At 48.8% G+C, this 21,752-nt stretch overlaps 2 protein-coding genes across 3 annotated transcripts in view; both read left to right on the top strand.

Annotated features, from left to right (window-relative positions):
• The first annotated feature begins 2,113 nt into the window (after window positions 1-2,113).
• AP5S1 (adaptor related protein complex 5 subunit sigma 1) lies at window positions 2,114-11,394 on the top strand. Of its 2 annotated transcripts, none has more exons than XM_003941089.4 (3): window positions 2,114-2,200; window positions 3,915-4,106; window positions 5,476-11,394. In XM_003941089.4, exons 2-3 carry the CDS (start codon window positions 3,931-3,933, stop codon window positions 5,900-5,902), a joined length of 603 nt encoding a protein of 200 aa, XP_003941138.1. In that variant the 5' UTR covers window positions 2,114-2,200; window positions 3,915-3,930; the 3' UTR covers window positions 5,903-11,394. The 2 variants fall into 2 exon arrangements, with proteins under 2 accessions (XP_003941138.1, XP_003941137.1); XM_003941088.4 differs by having other exon boundaries at window positions 2,167-2,256.
• The window catches only part of MAVS (mitochondrial antiviral signaling protein), a 55,813-nt gene continuing 36,237 nt past the window's right edge, over window positions 2,177-21,752 (top strand). Inside the window, exon 1 of the mRNA XM_074406293.1 lies at window positions 2,177-2,256. The gene's annotated coding sequence lies outside the window, so the exon portion shown is untranslated. The remainder of the gene's footprint in view (window positions 2,257-21,752) is intronic.

Here is a 21,752-nt window from a genome sequence, read left to right as displayed (position 1 = left end):
CAACATCACTTCTCAGCCTCATAGCCTGATGTATGCAATATCAGCCTGGTCTGTGGATGCACATCTAGGAAGCAGATGCCCCACACGTGCACTGGCCAGGACCACAAAGATGCTCAGGACACAGGCAGGAAGGGGCGCACTGAGGAGATGTGGGATAGACGAGGGGAGCTTCCGGACAAATCCTGGGTCCTCCTTTAGTGGAACCACATCTAATTCACAGGAATTCATCCAATCCATTATTTGTAACCCACGCTCTGAAGTTGCCAAACTCAAAGAGTGCATTCTGTGCATTTACCTGGAAGTGTGAAGGCCCCACAGCATCTGGGCCTGCCGTGATACACACATATTTATGTGTTGTCACATGCCTTGGCCAGGCCCTGGCCACCTGCAGCTTCCCTTCAGCCACCTCCTAACCTACCCTGGGTCCTATGACTTAAGGGGCCCAGAGTGCACTTTCTTAGGGGGTGCTGGCTCTAGGATCCCTGCCTGGGCCACTCTGTCCTGTTCTTTCTTGTCGCCAAAGAGCATGTTCAAGCTGGCTCTAGTCCTGTGTTGTGCATGGCCCTGGGGAGTGAAGATGGGAGCCATCTGCACTATTGGTCAGACCTTCACAGTGGTGCAAAGGTCGCAGCTGAATGCCAATGGTAGCCTGAGCATGAAGGCTTCCTCCCATTTGGTCTGAGTATATATCTGCAACAGCAATTAAAAGGACAGGAATGGCGAGGTGCAGAGACTCACACCTGTAATCCTAGCACTTTGGGGAGGAAGGAGCAGGAGGATCACCTGAGACCAGGAGTTCGAGACCAGCCTGGGTAATACAGTGAGACATTATCTCTAAAAAAAAAAAAATCTAAATTAGCTAGGTATGTTGGAGCCTGCCTGTAGTCCCAGCTATTCCAGGGACTGAGGCAGGAGCATTGCTGTGGGGAGGGGTGTGGAGGCTGCAAAATAAAGGCCAGAAAGGGGGATTCTATGCTGGGAGAACAGTCAGTGGGGGAGGCTCCGAGGCACATCTGGGGGACAAGGCTGAAGCCATTCACATGCCAAGAGGTGAAGGAGGTATACCTTCATGGTCGCGGTGGCGGTGGTAGTGGTTGGAGGAACATGCAAGGGCAGGCCTTGTGGAGCCCCAAACACCTCTGGGCCAAGACTCCAAGACTGGGCTTTTACCCCATTGTGAGGCTCTAGAGATTAGTGCCAGAGTGCCCCTTTTAGGTTTACGGTATAAACCTCTTTCCTGTTGTTCTGATGGCCTTCAGTCAAGAAGGGGGCTTGCTCGTCAGTCCTACTAAGCGTTAGCCCTGGGCGACACTCTACAGGCTTTTACTGGGGTCCAATGAAGTGACAAATCTGCCAGGGACACACAGTGACAGAGTCCGAAGCAGCGTTCAAACCGTTCTGCGCTGAACCGAATGCGGGAATTAACTCGCTGCAAGAACCCACATCAGAATCTGTGCAAAATACACATATTTGTATTTAAAATCTGCGCAAAATACACATATTTCCCTCCAAAGTCATAATTTCCGGGGGTACAGGCCAGGAATGTACATTCGAACACGTGCCCCAGTGATTCTCACGCATGTTGGTCAAGTAAGAACCCAGCCCGCGGCCCAAAGCTGCGCGGCCCGGCCTAGGTCCACCCGCCGCCCGCCCCCGAGCGACCGAAGGCAGCAGATGACGCGCCTCGCCCTCCCGGGACAACGAGGCCCCGGCCTCTTCCGCAGACTCCGCGCTCCGGACCGCGGCGCCCCCTCGCGGCCACCGGGTTCGGCAGCCTGGGGCTCGGTTGGTCAGGGCTTCCAGCTGGGACGCTTCGAGCCCGCACCGGAAGTGCCCAGCGTGGTTCCCGCCGGCAGCTCGGGGCCGGAGGGTTTCAGTCCCACCGCGAGGCCGACCCAAGCCCAGGGTTCAAGAGTCAGCACATGCCGCCCGCGCATGGCTCCCGCAACGCCGCCCTGGACGTGACCACGACAGCGCCAGCGGCGCGGGCGCCCGCTACCGACGTGCGCCCGCTACCGACGTGCGCAGGCGCCCATGGGCTGCGCAGCCGCCATTGCTCTCCTGCCTCCAAGCGGAGCGCTTGTTAGCAGTCGGCGGGCCTGGACTGAAGGCTGAGTGCGACGCCTCGACGACAGCGGCCCGGAGCTGCAGGAGCAACACACTTAGGGCGGGGTGCCCCGTTTAGGCCTGGCTGACTGGAGTAAGAAACTACAACCCCCCAAGTGCATTGCGCCGCAGGGTTGCGGAGCCAGTGACGTAAGCTGTCTTGACCGCTACCATTTCTCTGGTGGAGGGGGGACGCGGCGGCGCGGAGTAATGACGGGCTCTGCTTGCGGCTGGAGGGTCGCGGATGTCAGCGTCCGGGTGCTGGGCTTAGGTTCTGGAAGTGCCTTTGCGAACCTGCTATTTGACCAGTTTAAACTGACGGTCTGTTTAGCCTCAGCTGCAGATACCCACTGACTGTGTACCCGCCGCCTTTCAACCCCCGGGCCGGCCACTGAGCCAGCCAGATAACCATTGCTGTTGTTTAGTCTTTATTTCGAAACAGTTTCAAGTAACTCCTGTATACACTTTGATCAGAGTCACGGGTTTTTAACTTCCTTAGCCCCATCTACCTTATCATTTCCTCTGTCCTCGCTGCCGTTTTTCTTCCCTGGACCACGTAGTTGCACATTGTCTAAAAACAAGGACATGGTCCTGCATTCAAAGTCGGGTAACATTGATCAAGACTTTTTCTTTTTCTTTTTATTTTTTATTTATTTATTTATTTATTTTGAGACGGAGTTTCGCTCTTGTTACCCAGGCTGGAGTGCAATGGCGCGATCTCGGCTCACCGCAACCTCCGCCTCCTGGGTTCAGGCAATTCTCCTGCCTCAGCCTCCTGAGTAGCTGGGATTACAGGCACGAGCCACCATGCCCACCTAATTTTTTTGTATTTTTAGTAGAGACGGGGTTTCACCATGTTGACCAGGATGGTCTCGATCTCCTGACCTCGTGATCCACCCGCCTCAGCCTCCCAAAGTGCTGGGATTACAGGCTTGAGCCACCGCGCCCGGCTGATCAAGACTTTTTCTGACCCATAGTCCACTTTTAAATGTTTTCTGTTGTCTTAATAATGCGCTTTATGGAAATTTTCCTTCTTCCTTCCCTCCCTCCCTCCTCCTTTATTCCTTCTTTCCTCCCTCCCTCCCATCTTTTTTTTGACGGAGTCTTCCGCTGTCGCCGAGGCGGAAGTGCAGTTGTACAATCTAGGCTCACTGCAGCCTCTCCTCCCGGGTTGAAGCGATCCTCTGGCCTCAGCCTCCCAAGTAGCTGGGGTTACAAGCATGGGCCACCATGCCCGGCTAATTTATCTTTAGTAGAGACGGAGTTTCACCATGTTTGCAGGCTGGTGTCGAACCCCTGACCTCAAGTGATCCACCTGCCTAGATCTCCCAAGGTGCTGGGATTACAGGCCTGAGCCACTACACCTGGCCCAAATACCCTTTTTATGGTCCAGGACCCGATCCAGGAGCACACGTTGCATTCAGCTGTCCAGTCGCTTTAGTCTCATTCAGTCTGGAGCAGCTCCTCAGGTTTTCCATTACCTCATGACCTTGATGCTTTTGAAGATTCCTGGCCAGTTGTTTTGTAGAACAAGGTTTAGGGTTGTCTGTGGTTTTTATTTGCCTTTTTCTTTCTTTCTTTCTTTCTTTCTTTTTTTTTTTTTTTAGTTTAGGCCTAGTCTGCTTATATATGTCTGAGGTTTCTTTACCACTGGACTCTTAGGTATTATTTTGATGCTGTTAGTCAAAGTGTCCAGCCTCACCGGGCTCTGGATACACTCCCAGACACTGCCAGGTCAGCTCCTTCCTGTGGGTGCTTCTCCTGCTCGGGTCACTCTTACCTTACCAAGATCTCTGACTTCCCTGTAGCACCCACTCTGGAGCCATGGTCCACGCCTTCCTCATTCACACCTTGAGGGCCCCAAATACCGAGGACACAGGCCTTTGCCGAGTGCTCTACTCCTGTGTCTTTGGTGCTGAGAAATCACCTGATGACCCGCGGCCACATGGTGCTGAGAGGGACAGGCTTCTCCGGAAGGAACAGATTTTAGCTGTGGCCAGGTAACGACATAGCCCCAGGCCTTCACCAAACATGTGCCTGATTGTAATAGGTATTCTGGGGGAGTGGGGACACAGAGGAGTAGGAGGACTAAGAGAGAAGGTTTTAGAGTAGCATTTTCCAGAGAGTCTTCCATGGCTGTTCATAAGTGTTACGTGAAAAGGGTTAAATAATAATTCTATGATCATCATTAGTACAGTTAACATTTGTTCGGCCTGTAAGTGCTAAACATTTATGTTCTGAACATCTTATGTATATTAACTCGTTTAGCCTCATAATAGTCTTTTGAGGTAGGTATATTTATTATCTTACAGATGAGTAGAGTGTTTAAGGAATTTAACCTGTCCAGGGTTATGCAGCTAGGAAGTAGCAGAACTTAAGATTTGAGAGTAGGCAGGCAGATAGTACAGGTTAAACATGTTTTTCAGTGCAGTACTTAACAGGACCCTTAGTATGCCTGTAGACTTTATGAATCTCTAAGGAAGAGAGAGGGTGTGGTACATGAGGATTCCAGAAAGCCAGTGATCCAGAGCCCAGTTTGGAATATTCTGTTCCTGACTAGATGCTCAACCTTGGATCTCTGGAAGGTGATTCAGGAAAGATCAAAGGGAGCTTTTTCTTCTTCTTCTTTTTTTTTTGTTTTTGAGGTGGAGTCTTGCTCTGTCACCCAGACTGGAGTACAGTGGTGCGATCTTGGCTCACTACAACCTCTGTCTCTGGTTTCAAGCAATTCTCCTGCCTCAGCCTCCTGAGTAGCTGGGTTTACAGGCACCCACTACCACACCTGGCTAATTTTTACATTTTTAGTAGAGATAGGGTTTCATCTTGTTGGCCGGGCTGGTCTTGAACTCCTGACCTCAGGTGATCCGCCTACCTCAGCCTCCCAGCATGCTGGGATTACAGGTGTGAGCCACTGCACCCGGCCAAAGGGAGCTTCTGAGAAGCCTTGTTGGTCCAATGGAAGGTCTTTCTTTATTACTTGGAGAGGGTGGCAGGATAGGACGAGGGTGGATATTGGATAGCCCATGTTGGGTGATGGCATTTATTTTCCACCTCATCCCCTACTTTCCTTTATGTGGAGAAGGCCTCTGTGAAGCAGATGAGGGCAGGATCTTCCTCTGGTGCCCTTTTTCAGTCCAAGGAGCTGGGTTGAAAACCTGCCTTCTTGGCTACACGGAATAAAGTAGTTCAGGACCTGGAGGCTCACACTTCCTGATTCTGTGGCCCTGGACAGATCACTTAGTCTCTCTAGGCCTCAGTTTTCTCACCTGAGATAATGGGGATGATGGTAGCTCCCAGCGCCAGGTGTGGTCGTGAGGATGACAGAGTTGGCATGTGAGCCCCCTAGCCTAACCTGCCCACTCTCCCCAGGCAGGTGGAGTCAATGTGCCGGCTGCAGCAGCAGGCATCCGGCCGGCCCTCCATGGACCTGCAGCCGCAGTCCTCAGATGAGCAAGTGCCCCTGCACGAGGCCCCACGTGGGGCCTTCCGCCTGGCAGCAGGGGACCCTTTTCAGGAGCCACGGACGGTGGTGTGGCTGGGCGTGCTCTCATTAGGCTTTGCCCTGGTGCTGGACGCCCACGAGAACCTGCTGCTGGCTGAGGGCACACTCCGGCTGCTGGCACGCCTCCTCCTTGACCACCTCCGGCTACTGGCACCCAGCACCAACCTCCTGCTGCGGGCTGACCGCATCGAGGGCATCCTCACCCGCTTCCTGCCCCATGGTCAGCTACTTTTCCTCAACGACCAGTTTGTCCAAGGCCTGGAGAAGGAATTCAGTGCTGCTTGGCCCCGCTGATTCCTCATTGGGATGATGCTTCGGAGGGCAGGCAGAGGGTGGACACACAGCCAGATGAAGCTTGGCCTCTGTCTCCTGCCCAGCCTGCTCCCAGCTCTGATGTGCTGCTATACCAGGACAAGTAGGGGGCACAAAGGAGGAGGCTGCAGAAAGGAGGCTGGGCAGAGGGCGGAGGAAGTCCTGTCTGTCCTCAGGTTAGTGGAACCACAGAACATCCCGAGCCTAGAGCTGCTATGTAACTTAGACCACTGCAGTGCGGCAGCCATGCTTGTCCTTGACCCCAGCTTCCTCCACCCCCAACAGCCACTAGTGGTAGGGTGAGGAGCTGCCTGGAACTCAGCCCACCTTCTCCTTCCAAACCCACAGTCAAGGCCAGGCATAGTGGCTCATGCCTGTAATCCCAGCACTTTTGGAGGCCGAGGCGGGTGGATCACAAGGTCAGGCGTTTGAGACCAGTGAAACCCCATCTCTACTAAAAATACAAAATTTAGCTGAGTGTGTGGTGCACACCTGTAGTCCCAGCTACTTGGCCAACATAGTGAAACCCCATCTCTACTAAAAATACAAAAATTAGCCAGGTGTGTGGTGCACACCTGTAGTCCCAGATACTTGGGAGGCTGAGGTGGGAGAATCTTGTGAACCCAGGAGGCAGAGGTTGCAGTGAGCCGAGATCATGCCATTGCGCTCCAGCCTGGATGACAGTGTGAGACTCCACCTCAAAAACAAAACTAAAAAAGCCACAGTCATTGCAACACAAAAGGGGTCTCAGATTCCCCTGAGAGTGGAGGAGCTGTGCCTACATGCTGGAGACTGCAGCCCCTGCCTTTGTGCCGCTTAGGCAGTATTATCAACAAGGTCCTACTCAGTGTCCAGCCCTCACAGAGTTCAGAAACACATCCGCTGATCAGCAGCAGAATTCTGCAGCTCCTTTTGTGCCAAGCCCATGCTCACCAGGCAGGCTGGAGATAAAACCATCATGGGCTTCCCTCATCTGCAGGGAGAGAAGATGCCATCAGGGGATTGTGAGAGGTCTGCCCTAGATAATGTATTTCTCATTTTGAATTAAAAGCACCGGCTATGTGATTTCACCCTCTCTTTCTGTGAGTTTGATGTGTGCATCCTGCTCCTATGAGTGAGTGCCTCTCTGGATGGCCCCCAAGCTGGGTGTCTGAGCCTTCATGGTCAAGGATCCCCCTAGGAGGCCTCCCTCTTTCATCCCCACCTCATCTCTGTCTCCTTAGAGGCCTCTTTTGGATGGTGGTACATACTTACTCTACCAAAATATATATCACAGGTGGCAGGTGACTGTGGCAGAGTCACCTGAGAAGCAGAGCCTGAGCCAAGAATTGGTACAAGTGGGTTACGTGGGGTGGGAGGTAATCCCGTGAAACAGGAAGGGGCGGCAGTCCACGTGAGTGCTTGTTAAGCCTGTTAGGACTGTGGTAGGGAGCCGAGTGCCTCCGGGCGCCTGCACGCAGCAGTTGTCTCTGAATTACCTCACCTGAGGGGTGGCAGCTGTGGGTGTTTGCCGACTGCTGCCTTTAGTCAGTGGTTACAGGTTGATCCCAGGGTGCATACGTTCTCTGGCTCTTTCTGCCCCTGGGAAAAAGCCCTCAGGCAACGTGGACCTGGACCTGCCTGTACCATGTTGAGTCCCAAAGGGATATGGATGGGGTAACAAACCCTGGTTGGTCAGTTGGTCATTAGATGGTCTTCAATCAGCAGCTTCTAGTGAGGATTTAAACTTACTCAGTTGAGGGGGAAAACCCACCTCAATTTACATTGGTTTTCATTATTCCTGTTACCAAGGAAGGTGAGCCTTTCTTGGCAGAACGAGCCTCTGTGGTCAGCTCCGTCTCATGCTTGCCACCTATCAGTTGCCCTTTAGCACCCAGGACAGACCCACCTATACCCACTTAGGAGGCAGCACTGATGATTAGCCCTTTCAAGTCCATGGCCAAGACCACCAGCCATGCCACACCTTCTACCATTACTGTCACCATAATTAGGATAAGGCCACCTTTTCCATTTTATAGTGCCACAAACCACCTTGACCTTGAAGACTTAAGGGAATGTTACTCTGTGTGTGATCAAGTCCCAGTGGAAATGTCCCAATGTCCCCTAGTAGGGACACCCCTTGGTATACATTCTGTTCTCCTGGCCCACCCCTCCCACCCCACTCCCCAGATTGGTGGTCCTGGTGGATTGGCTGTGTTCTCATGGGAACAGGCCATTTTGGCCTCTATGGAAGGGCTCAAGCTTACTGATCTGCCTATTTTTCTTTTTCTTTCTTTCTTTCTTTTTTTTTTTAAGACTAGTTGAGTGCAGTAGTGAGAAGCAGGGAAAGAGTAGAACAGGAGTTCGATCTGTAATTGACTGTGAACAATCGAGATAACGCACTACCTTCAGACCAGCCTGATCTATTTATTTTTCAAACTGAACTGAAGGAAGAGGTTGAGACCCTGCTCCCCCAGGAGCTGTGGGAAGTTGAGGTTAGGCATAGCTGGTGGCCTGGTTCCCGTGAGGTGGGGCAAACTGAGAGAATAGTAGAGACTGAGACCACACCCTGGAGCTGCTGAGTTCCAGTTCCTATTGTTCCAGATGCCCGGTTGGATCAGGCCTTCCTTAACCAGATGAGCTTGCCCAGGACCCTTCCCACACTTCCTGCTTCTGCCCCAGCCCCTCGGGCTGGGTTTCCACTACAACTTATGTTCACCTTATATTCATCGAGCCTCCCTTGGGCCTGATGCTCTGCTGGGTGCAATGCAGGATACAGAATGTCTCCAGGGTTCCAGGAGAGACGCAGCTAAGGCCAAGTGACTGCAGATGACTGTAAAGCAGCAGTGGATTGCGCATCCCCGAATTGGCGCTCACAAGGCTTTAAACACCCAAAAGGAAGAATGGGCACTTTAGTGAGGAAGGCCTAGTGAAGGAGCCAGGATTTAGAAGTAAAAGTGAGATGGCTGCAGAAGCAAACTTGCTTCCATCTCCAAGCCTCCTCCCTTTCCTCTCCCTGCCCCAGGAACCCTGGCCAAACCACATGTCCCTCAGCTTCCTGAGAGAACTAGAGACTTTGAGCAGCTGGTAGTGTTACCATCGTACCTCCACAAACACTCCTGGGACAACAGGAGATGACAGGAGGGCAGTAGAGCCCAGAGAAGAGAGCTTACCTGAAGGGAGGAAGAAGTCACAGGTTTTAAGCCAGGAACTGGTCTGCATATTTGTGGAGTTGGGAGGATGGTGAGCCCTGGGATGGGATTAGATCATCACGTCTCCTTTAGGGCAGGGGTGTTTTTTTCTAGCCCTGTCCAGCATCCCCCCAGACCTCTTTTTATCTTTCTTTCTTTTTTTTTTTTTGATGAGATGGGGTCTCAGTCTGTCACTCAGGCTGGAGTGCAGTGGTGCAGTCTTGGGTCACTGCCACCTTTGCCTCCTGGGTTCCAGCAATTCTGCCTCAGCCTCCCAAGTAGCTGGGATTACAAGGGTACGCCACCATGCCTGGCTAATTTTTTTTTCTTTTTGAGAGCAGAGTCTTGCTCTGTCACCCAGGCTGGAGTGCAGTGGCACAATCTCAGCTCACTGCAACCTCTGCCTATGGGGTTCAGGCGATTCTTCTGCCTCAGCCTCCCGAGTAGCTGGGGCTATAGGCGTGCGCCAGCACACCTGGCCAATGTTCATATTTTTAGTAGAGACAGGGTTTCACCATATCGACCAGGCTGGTGTTGAACTCCTGACCTGAGTGACCCACCTGCTTCGGCCTCCCAAAGTGCTGGGATTACAGGAATGAGCCACTGTGCCCGGCTGGCTTTTGGCCATTCTAATAGGTGTATAGTGAAATCTTGTTTTAATTTGCAGTTCCCTAATAACAGGATGTAGAGTATTTTTTTCTGTGCTTATTTTCCATCTGTAAATCTTCAGTGAGGTGTCTGTTCAAGTCTTTTTTCCATTTTAAAACAGGCAGTTTGTTTGGGTGATTTGTTTTCTTTTCACTGAGTTTTAAGAGTTCTTTGTATATTTTGGATAACAGCACTTTATCAGGTATATCTTTTGCAAATATTTTCTCCCAGTCTGTGGCTTGTCTTCTCATTCTTTTGACAGTGTCTTTCACAAAGCAGAGCTTTTTACTTTTAATGAAGTCCAGTTTCATATAATTTAATGATGTGGGCCAGGCGTAGTGGCTCATGAAGCCTGTAATCCCAGCACTTTGGGAGGCCAAGGTAGGAGGATTGCTTAAGCCCAGGAGTTTGAAACCAGTTTGTGCAACATAGATACTTTGTCTCTACAAAGATAGAAAAATTGGCAGAGTGTGGTGCACACCTGTGGTCCCAGCTACTTGAGAGGCTATCAAAGAATTGCTTAAGCCCAGGAGGTCAAGGCTGCACTGAGCTGTGATTATGCCACTGTACTCCAACCTGGATGACAGAGCAAGACCTTGCCTCCAAAAAAAAAAAAAGTAATGAAGCTTGTCAGTTTTTTTTGTTAGTTTGTTTTTGAGACAAAGTCTCACTCTATCGCCCAGACTGGAGTGCAGTGACGCAATCTCTGCTCACTACAGCCTGTGCCTCTGGGGTTCCAACAATTCTCCTGCCTCAGCCTCCTTAGTAGCTAGGACTACAGGTGTGCGCCACCACACCCAGCTAATTTTTGTGTTCTTAGTAGAGACAGGGTTTCACCATGTTGGCCAGGATGGTCTCGATCTCCTGACCTTGTGATCCATCCACCTCAGCCTCCCAAAGTGCTAGGATTACAGGCAGGAGCCACCTGTCAATTTTTTTTTTTTTTTCTGAGGTGTGCCCACCTGTCAATTTTTTTTTTTTTTTCCTGAAGCGGAATTTCACTTTTGTTGCCGAGGCTGGAGTGCAATGGCATGATCTCAGCTCGCCACAACCTCTGCCTTGCAGGTTCAAGCGATTCTCCTGCCTCAGCCTCCCAAGTAGCTGGGACTACGGGCATGAGCCACTGCACTCGGCCGCCATGCTATCTTGATTACTATAACTTTATAGTGAGTCTTGAAGTCAGGCAGTGTCAGTCTCCAACTTTCTTCTTCATATATATGTAAATATATGTATGTGTGTGTGTGTATTTTTTTTTTTTTTTTTGGAGACAGGGTCTTTGTCACCCAGGCAGGCTTGAGTACAGTAGTGTGATCATAGCTCACTGTAGCCTGGAAGTCCCTGGCTCAAGCGATCCTCTCACCACAGACATGCACCACCACACCCAGCTAAATGTTAAATATTTTGTAGAGACAGGGTTTTGCTATGTCATCCAGGCTGGCCTTGAACTCCTAAGCTCAAGTAATCCTCCCACCTTGGCCTTTGAAAGTGGGCAATGTGGTTTTAATATCAAATTGCACTTGCTGGCTGGGCACAGTGGCTCACATCTATAATCCCAGCACTTTGGGAGGCTGAGGCAGGTGGATCATCTGAGGTCAGGAGTTCGAGACTAGCCTGGCCAACATGGCAGAAACTTTGTCTCTACTAAAAATACAAAAATTAGCCAAGAGTGATGGCACATGCCTGTAATCCCAGCTACTTGGGAGGCTAGGGCAGGAGAATCATTTGAACCTGGGAGGCAGAGGTTGCAGTGAGCTGAGATCATGCCACGCCACTGCACTTCAGCCTGGGCAACATAGTGACACTCTGTCCTCTCCCCTGCCCCCCCCAAAAAATCGCACTTTCTTCTTGCTTTTGTAAGTGAAATCAGACTTTTTTTTTTTTTTTTTTTTTTTGAGACAGAATCTCACTCTGTTGCCCAGGCTGGGGTACAGTGGTGCAGTCTTGGCTAACTGCAACCTCTGCCTCCTGGGCTCAAGTGATCCCCCAACTTCAGCCTCCCAAGTAGCTACGGGTGTGCACCACAACGCCTGGCTAAATTTTTGTATTTTTAGTAGCGACAAGGTTTCACTCTGTTGCCCAAGCTGATCTCAAATTCCTGACCTCAAGTGATCCACCCACCGTGGCCTCCCAAAGTGCTTGAATTACAGGTATCAGCCATCATGCCTAGGTGACTTTTTTTGGGGGGTGGGGATGGAGTCTCACTCTTATCACCCAGCCTGGAGTGCCGTGGTGCAATCTCAGCTCACTGCAACCTCCACCTCCTGGGTTCAAGCGATTCTCCTGCCTCAGCCTCCCGAGCAGCTGGGACTACAGGCACCCGCCACCACACCCAGCTAATTTTTGTATTTTTAGTAGAGACGGGGTTTCACCATATTAGTCAGGCTGGTCTCGAACTCCTGATCTTATGATCCACCTGCCTTAGCCTCTCAAAGTGCTGGAATTATGGGCGTGAGCCACTGTGCACGGTGACTTTTTTTCTTTTAATAACGATAAGGTCTCCCTATAGGGATGTTGCCAAGGCTGATCTCAAACTCCTGAACTCAAGAGATCCGCCTGCCTTGACCTCCCAAAGTGCAGAAATTACAGGCGTGAGCCACTTCGTCCAGCCTATCAATTGACTTTTTCTTCTTCTTTTTTTTTTTTTTTAGTGGGGGGTGGGGAGGGGAGAGGAGGGACTGGGCAGCAATTGACTTTTATTTGTTAACCTTGTATCTTGCAACCTTGCTGTAATTGCTTATTTGTTCCAGGAGTTTTTGCTCGTTTGCTTTTGTTGATTCTTTCAGATTTTCTCCGTTAGCTAGGACTTTGAATACAACATTGAAAGCCAGTTGTTAGGACATTCTTGCATTGTTCCTGATCTTAGTGGGAAAGCTTCCAGTTTTTCACCATTAAGTGTGATTTCTGTAGGTGTTCTTTATCAACTTGTGAAGTTCTCTTCTATTCCTAGTTTGTTGAGAGTTTTGTTTTGTTTTGTTTTGTTTTTTGAGACAGAGTTTTGCTCTTGTTACCCAGGCTGGAGTGCAATGGCGCGATCTCGGCTCACTGCAACCTCCGCCTCCTGGGTTCAGGCAATTCTCCTGCCTCAGCCTCCTGAGTAGCTGGGATTACAGGCACCTGCCACCATGCCCAGCTAATTTTTTGTATTTTTAGTAGAGACGGGGTTTCACCATGTTGACCAGGATGGTCTCGATCTCTCGACCTCGTGATCCACCCGCCTCGACCTCCCAAAGTGCTGGGATTACAGGCTTGAGCCACCGCGCCCGGCTGTTGAGAGTTTTTATTGCAAATGGTGGTTGGACTTTGCCACGTGCTTTCTCTGCATTTATCGGTATGATCATGAGATTTTTGCATTGTTAGCCCTTTGATGTAATGGATTACCTTAATTGATTTTCAAATGTTGAACTAGCCTCATGTATCTAGAATAAATCCTGCTTGATCATTTTGTATAATTCTTTTTATACATTCCTGGATTTGATTTGCTGCTGTTTTGTGGAGGATTTTTGCGTCTATGTTCATGAGAGATATTGGTCTATAGCCTGCTTCCTTCTTTCCTTCCTTCCTTCCTTCCTTCCTTCTTTCCTTCCGTCCGGTTCTGTCACCCATGCTGGAGTGCAGTGGCGCAATCTCAACTCACTGCAACCTCCACCTCCTAAGTTCAAGCAAGTCTCCTGCCTTATCCTTCTGAGTAGCTAGGACTACAGGTGCATGCCACCATGCCTGGCTAATTTTTGTATTTTTAGTAGAAATGGGGGTTCACCTAGTTGGCCAGGCTGGTCTCGAACTCCTGACTTTAAGTGATCTGCCCCACCTTGGATCTCCCTCCCATAGTGCTGGGATTATAGATATGAGCCACAGCACCTGGCCAGCACTTGCTTTTTTCATTCACCAGTGTATCCTGGAGATTTTTTTCATAGCACTACAGAGACAGCATCTATATTCTTTTTTTTTTTTTTTTTTTTGAGACAGAGTTTTGCTCTTGTTACCCAGGCTGGAGTGCAATGGCATGATCTCGGCTCACCGCAACCTCCGCCTCCTAGGTTCAAGCAATTCTCCTGCCTCAGCCTCCTGAGTAGCTGGGATTACAGGCACGTGCCACCATGCCCAGCTAATGTTTTGTATTTTTAGTAGAGACAGGGTTTCACCATGTTGACCGGGATGGTCTCGATCTCTCGACCTCATGATCCACCCGCCTTGGCCTCCCAAAGTGCTGGGATTACAGGCTTGAGCCACCGTGCCCGGCTATATTCTTTTAAATTCTTATCCATCGTGTGGCTAAATTATAGTTCATTCAACAAACGTAAAAATTATTGTGAACTATAGTATTTCACATTTACAGAAAGGTGCTTATAATTCTATAATGAGCATCCAAGTACCTGAGCATCAAGTACCTATCAGTCATTTCATTTAAGAAATAAACACCATGCAGTGGCTCACGCTTGTTATCCTAGCACTTTGGGAGGCTGAGGCAGGTGGATCACAAGGTCAGGAGATTAAGACCAGCCTGACCAACATGGTGAACCCCATCTCTACTAAAAATACAAAAATTAGCCAGGCGTGGTGGCATGTACCTGTAATCCCTGCTGCTCAGGAAGTTGAGGCAAGAGAATTGCTTGAACCCAGGAAGTAGAGGTTGCAGTGAGCCGAGATGGTCCCACTGCACTCCAGCCTGGGCAACAGAGCAAGACTCTGTCTCAAAAAAACAAAACAAAACAAAAGAAATAAAAACCAGCATTACCTCATTATTTTCTGCTTTTATTTTCACAAACTCCTTCCTTCTGTTTTCATTTAGTATATCCATACCTCTTTAGGGGTGCTTAAGTCATTTGTTTTCAGTCTTAGAAAATGACATTAGTCTTTAAGTTATGAATTTCCCTGTGACACAGCTTTACTTGTTTTCCATAGGTTCTGATGTGGTGTTTTCACTAGACGGTTTTTAGAAATCCATGGTTTCACTCTTTTCCTTCTTAATACCATAGTTTTACATGACTTCGTGAGAACAATATTTTTGAATTCTTGTATGTTAAAAAAAATTATTTTGGGGCCAGGTGCAGTGGGTCATGCCTGTAATAAAGCACTTTGGGAGGCTGAGGTGGGCGGATCACCTAAGAAAAGGAGTTGGAGACCAGCCTGACCACGATAGAGAAACCCCGTCTCTACTAGAAATATAAAATTAGCTGGGCATGGTAGTACTTGCCTATAATGCCAGCTGTTTGGGAGGCTGAGGCAGGAGAATTGCTTGAACCCAGGAGGCAGAGGTTGTGGTAAGCTGAGATCATGCCATTGTACTCCAGCTTGGACAACAAGAGTGAAACTCTGTCTCAAAAAAAAAAAAAAAAAAGTTATTTTTGGGCTGTGTGTTGTGGTGGCTCACACCTGTAATCCTAGCCCTTTGGGAGGCTGAGGTGGGCAGATCACTGAAAGCAAGAGTTCGAGACCAGCCTGGCCCACATGGTGAAACCCATTTCTACTAACAATACAAAAAATTAGCTGAGCGTAGTGGCACGTGCCTGTAATCCCAGCTACTTGGGAGGCTGAGGCAGGAGAATCTCTTGACTCCAGGAGAGGAAGGTTGCAGTGAACCAAGATGGCGCCATTGCAGTCCAGCTGGGGCAACAAGAGAGAAACCCCATCTCAAAAAAAAAAAAAAAAAAAAAAAATATATATATATATATATATATATATGTGTGTGTGTGTGTGTGTGTGTGTGTGTGTGTGTGTTGCATATATATATATAATGTTTTTAGAGCCTTTATACTTGATCTTTTTGCCTGGGTGCCCCAAAGTTTCTTTATATTCCAGTAACATTACTAGAATGTATCTCATAGTGCAAACAGTGTTTTTTTTTTTTTTTTTTTTTTTCAAAAGTAGATTAAAGTCTTTCTTTACTTCAGAAATATTTTCCCGGATTATATCTTTAAATAGCTATTGTACTTTATTGTTTCTGTTTCATCTGGGAATTCCAATTACCCACTAGTTGGCTCTTTGTATCAGATGTGGCTATATTCTTCCCACCCCCTTAATCCTTTTAGTTGGGCAGATCTCAGAAAGCACTAGAAAAGAAAAATTACTTCCTGCAGATGTATCTCTTATTTGCCGTAAAGTAGGGACTACAATGTAGCTCTGTAGGAAGGCCCAGTTTAACTTAACCATGGAGAGAGCCTGCAGGCTGTGAAGTTCAGGAGGCTCACTTGCGTGACTCAAGTCTCTGCCTTCTGGGCAGTTCCAGGTCCTCCATCATTATGGAATTGCTCCATGCCTTAGTATTCAAATATGAGTTCCTGAGCCCTCATCCTACCTGCAGTGGAATGCCGAGTACTCCAGCATTTCTGGGCTTCTCGTGGGGATGTGTGTCTCCTAGGCATCATTTAACTTTCTGCTTCTATGGCATTGTCAGTCTCACTCGGGGTCAGGACATACGGCTCTTCTTCCTGCCCTGCTGTCTGTCTAAACAAAGCATACATGCTCTTTTCCTTGATGTCCCTAAAGAAACAGACATTTGTGTATAGCCAACTGTTACAAAAGTTTAGGGGGACAGAGGAGAGTCATCTTATAGAATGACAGAGCAGAAAACTTACAAGTGATTGTTATGTGCTCCCTTTCCCCTGAGTCTCTTGCCCATTCCACGAAGTGGAGTTTTCCCACTCCTAGTCCCCTCCTGGGACCTCAGCCTCTCATCAGCTTTCACACCACTCCTTATTTTTAAACATTTTCAGGCCAGGTGCTGTGGCACATGCCTATAATCCCAGCACTTTGAGAGGCCAAGGCAAGAGGATCACTTGAAGCCACGAGTTTGAGAGCAGCCTGGGCAACAAAGTGAGATTCTGTCTTAATAAAATTATATATATATATATATTTGTTTGTTTTGAGATGGAGTCTAGCCCTATGCCTCCCAGGTTCAAGTGATTCTCCTGCCTCAGCCTCCCAAGTAGCTGTAGCTGAGACTACAGGTACGTACCACCATGCCTGGCCAATTTTTGTATTTTTAGTATAGATGGGGTTTCACTATGTTGGCCAGGCTAGTCTCGAACTCCTGACCTCGTGATCTGCCCACTTGGCCTCCCCAAGTGCTGGGATGCTTTTTTTTTTTTTTTTTTTTTATATATATAATGGGGTCTCACTCTGTTGCCCAGGCTGGAGTGCAGTGATGTGATGTTGCCTCATTGCAACCTCTGCCTCCCAGGCTCAAGCAGTTTTCCCACCTCAGCCTTCCGAGTAGCTGAGACCATAGGCACACACCACCAAGCCTAGCTAATTTTCTGTTTGTATTTTTGGTAGAGGCAGGGTTTTGCCATGTGGCCCAGACTGGTCTCAAAACTTCTGAGCTCAAGTAATCCTCTTGCCTCAGCCTCCCAGAGTGCTGGGATTACAGGAGTGAGCCCCTGCACCCAGCCAAAAAAAACTTTTTTTCCTTTGAAATTACAGACTCAAGGAACATGATGAAATTCATGTGTCAGACCTCCTTCCCCACTGATGTCTGTCCACTGAAGGGGGCCACAGAAAGATGTATCCTTCTAGAGATGAATTACACATTTTCCTTAAGAGGCAGATACAGTTTTACCAATTTTTTCAACAACTTTCCACTGTTTACGTATTCTTTCTTGTGTGTTAGTTTACCATTTCTTTTTTCTATCTGGTTATAACCTCCACCAATTGTGCCTCTTTTGTTTTTTTACATTATACCCAACAGTGGGCACAAAACAGGCACCCAGTATATACTGAACAAATGAATGAATGAAGGAATGAATGAATAGGGCTTATAGGAAACCCCAGGGGCCAGGGACTCTGCAGCGTTACTAGGTAACTTTTTCTTTCTCCTGGGAAGCAGAGATAAACAATAGACAGTAACTCTTTTCGCTCTTGTTACCCAGGCTGGAGTGCAATGGCGCCATCTCGGCTCACTGCAGCCTCCGCCTCCTGGGTTCAGGCAATTCTCCTGCCTCAGCCTCCTGAGTAGCTGGGATTACAGGCACGTGCCACCATGCCCAGCTAATTTTTTGTATTTTTGGTAGAGACGAGGTTTCACCATGTTGACCAGGATGGTCTCGATCTCTTGACCTCGTGATCCACCCGCCTCGGCCTCCCAAAGTGCTGGGATTACAGGCTTGAGCCACCGCGCCCGGCCTAGACAGTAATTCTTAATCTCTCAAGGATGCTGCTCCCAGCACTGCTTGCCATTTCCCAGAAGATAAGCCACAAAGAAGATAAGCTGCAAAGGAAGCAGCTGTGTTGGGCCTTCAAGTTTCCTGCTGCAAGTTACCCTACGCTCAGATATTACCCCGGCTGGGCCAGGTGGGTGGCTCACACCTATAATCCCAGCACTTTCGGGAGGCTGAGGCAAGTGGATTGCTTGAGTCCAGGAGTTTGAGACCAGCCTAGGCAACATGGAGAAACCCCAGCTATACAAAAAATTAGCCAGGCATAGTGGCATGTGCCTGTAGTCACAGCTACTTGGGAGGCTGAAGTGGGAGAATCACCTGAGCCCGGGAGGTCAAGGCTGTAGTGAGCCGAGATCACTGCATTGCACTCCAGCCTGGGCAACCAGAGTAAGACCCTGTTTCAAAAAAAAAAAAAAAGAGTGGGGGGCTTTCTATACAGCTGTTAATGAATAGAATTTTATCTTTCCCCTCGGTGTTCTGGAAGAGTTTAGACATATGATTGGGGAGCTGGGTGCAGTGGCTCACTCCTGTAATCACAGCACTTTGGAAGGATAAGGCAGGTGGATCGCTTAAGGTCAGGAGTTTGAGACCAGCCTGACCGACATGGTAAAACCCCTTCTCTACTAAAAATACAAAACCAAGCCGGGCATGGTGGTGGGTGCCTGTAATCCCAGCTACTCAGGAGGCAGAGGCAGGAGAATCGCTTGAACCCAGGAGGCAGAGGTTGCAGTGAGCTGAGGTCGTGCCAGTACACTCCAGCCTGGGCAACAAGAGTGAAACTGTCTCAAAAAAAAAAAAAAAAAGAAAAGAAAGAAATATGAAAGGGGGTTGGACGCAGTGGCTCACACCTGTAATCCCAACACTTTGGGAGGCTAAGGCTGGCAGATCACCTGAGGTTAAGAGTTCGAGACCAGCCTGTCCAATATGGCAAAACCCCATCTATACTAAAAATACAAAATGAGCTGGGCATGGAGGTGCATCCCTGTAATCCCAGCTACTCAGGAGGCCGAGGCAGGAGAATCGCTTGAACCCAGGAGGCAGAGGTTGTGGGGAGCTGAGATCATGTACTCCAGCCTGGGTGACAAGAGCAAGACTCCGTCTCAAAAAAAAAAAAAAAAGAAATAAAGAAACCAGCCTTGGTGGCTCTCGCCTGTAATTCCAGCACTTTGGGAGGATGAGGTGGGCAGATCACAAGGTCAGGAGATCAAGACCATCCTGGCTAACATGGTGAAACCCCATCTCTACTAAAAATACAAAAATTAGCTGGGTGTGGTGGCACATGCCTGTAATCCCAGCTACTTGGGAGGCTAAGGAAGGAGAATCACTTGAACTAGGAGGTTACAGTGAGCCAAGATCGCTCCACTGCATTCCAGCCTAGAGACACAGAGACTTAGTCTTCAAAAAAAAAAAAGAAATATAATTGGGTATCACCATAGGCTCTAGTTCCTGCCCTGAGGGAATGTGAGTTAAAAAGCAGTTAGAAGCCAGGTGCGGTGGCTCCCACCTGTAATCCCAGCACTTTGGGAGGCCAAGGCAGGTGGATTGCTTGAGGTCAGGAGTTCGAGACCAGCCTGGCCAACATGATGAAACCCCCTTCTCTTAAAAAAAAAAAAAGGAATTTAAAAATTTTAAAAATAAAAATAAAAAGCAGTTAGAGGTGGGCTCAGCGGCTCATGCCTGTAATCCCAGCACTTTAGGAGGCCAAGGTGGGCAGATCACCTGAGGTCAGGAGTTCGAGAACAGCCTGGCCAACATGGTGAAACCCCGTCTTTACTCAAAATACAAAATTAGCCAAGTGTGGTGGCATGTGCCTGTAATCCTAGCTACTCAGGGGGCTGAGGCAAGAGAATCGCTTGAACCTGGGAGGTGGAGGTTGAAGGTGGAGGTTGCAGTTAGCCAAGATTGCATCATTGCACTGCAGTCTGGGTTAAAAGGGTCTCAAAAAAAAAAAAAAAAAAAAGTCAGAGATCTAATGTGGTTCACACCTGTAGTTCTAGCACTTTGGGAGTCCAAGATGGGAGGACTGCTAGAGGCCAGGATTTTGGGACCAGCCAGTGCCACATAGCAAGACGCCGTCTCTACAAAAAATAAATTTAAAAAAGAGCCAATGGTAGATGCTTGTTGTCCTAACTGCTCATGAGACTGAGGCAGGAGGATCAGTAGCTTAGAAGGAACTCCAGAACTGAGTTCTGAACAAGTGAAGCTTAAGATGCAGTGACATGATCATGGCTCACTGAAACCTCCAGATCGATCTCCTGGGCTCAATTGATCCTCCCGCCTTAGCCTCCCAGGTAGCTGAGACTAGAGGAGAGTACCATCATGCCTGGCTAATTTTTTGTACTTTTTGTAGAGACAGGGTTTTGCCATGTTGCCCACGCTGGTCTTTGACTCCTGGGCTCAAGCAATCCTCCTGCCTCAACCTGACAAAATGCTGGGATTACAGGTGTGAGCCACCATGCCCAGCCTAGGGAACTTTTGGGAAAATGAATATATTCTAGATGTTGATATGGATGCTGGTTGCACACACATTTACAAAGATAAAAATGAATCAAGTCCTCATGCATGTAGTCCTAGCACTTTGGGCAGCTGAGGCGGGTGGATCAGCTGAGGTCAGGAGTTCAAGACCAACCTAGCTACCATGGTGAAACCATGTCTTTACAAAAAACAACAACAACAACAAAAATTAGCTGGGAACGGTGGTGCACACCTGTAGTCCCAGCTACTTAAGAGGCTGTGGCAGGAGAATCCTTTGAACCCAGGAGCTGGAGGTTGCAGTGAGCTGAGATGTCGCCATTACGCTCCAGCCTGGGCGACAGGGTAAAATACAAAATACAAACAAACAAAAAACCCCAAAAATGAATCAAGTCATACACTTAAGATTGATATATTTTTCTGAATGTAAATTATGCTTCAAGAAATAAAACCCTTCCATGCACAGAGTACCTAGGGTGACTTCCGCTTCCTGCAGTGAATACCTGATTTTGGGAGAGGAGCCCTAGGACAAGAGACAGCAAGAGACGCTGAGAACAAGCAGGGCACCAGCAGTGTGGCAGGAAGCTGGGAGTATGGAGGGATGTGACCAGGGAGAAATCTGTGTTGGGAGAGGCCTGTGAATTTTAGAAACTCTATATCTAACTCTCAAGGCATGTCGTTGCCAAGCAGCCTGTGTCAGTGGCAGGCAACCAGCCACACAACGTCCAGAGACCTGATGAGAGGGCTATGCCAACTCCAGGGCCAGGCAGTCCCGGGGGAGTAGCTGGCTGCAGCAGGGACTGACCCAGGAGCTGCAGTGAGCCAAGCCCCCTCCTTGTCCTGAGATCCCTGAGAGGTAAGGCAGGCTCATGGCAGACCCTATTATGTCCCACATCATGGCTGGAACCATCTCACATGGCTGGTCAAGGCAAGGATGACCCCAGGAAGCCAGAGGACTTGGAGACTCTGTATTGTAGGAAAAAAAAAAAAAACACTAAAAAAGTCACTGGAGTGTCACCAGCAGTCACCCCTGGATGGTGGCATTATGGTTTTTTTCCTTTTTTTGAGATGGAGTGTTGCTCTGCCACCCAGGCAAGAGTGCAGTGGTATGATCTTGGCTCGCTGTAACCTCCGTCTCCTGAGTTCAAGCAATTCTCCTGTCTCAGCCTCCTGAGCAGCTGGGGTTACAGATGTTGCCCCCACGCCTGGCTAATCTTTGTAGATGGTGGCATTATGAATATGGATTTTGGTTTTCTTCATCAAATATTTCTGTTTTCCCCACATTAGCTGTAAAAACTATATATGTATGTATGTAAATAAGTTGACAGATTGAACAAATTCAGCAGTTTAAAGAATAGCCGTGTAAGTGCAGTGGAGTCTGCCTGT

The sequence above is a fragment of the Saimiri boliviensis genome, chromosome 9, assembly GCF_048565385.1.
Source record: "Saimiri boliviensis isolate mSaiBol1 chromosome 9, mSaiBol1.pri, whole genome shotgun sequence".
In the NCBI taxonomy this organism is placed as follows: Eukaryota; Metazoa; Chordata; class Mammalia; order Primates; family Cebidae; genus Saimiri; species Saimiri boliviensis.
This window is presented reverse-complemented; position numbering and strand designations above follow the sequence as displayed.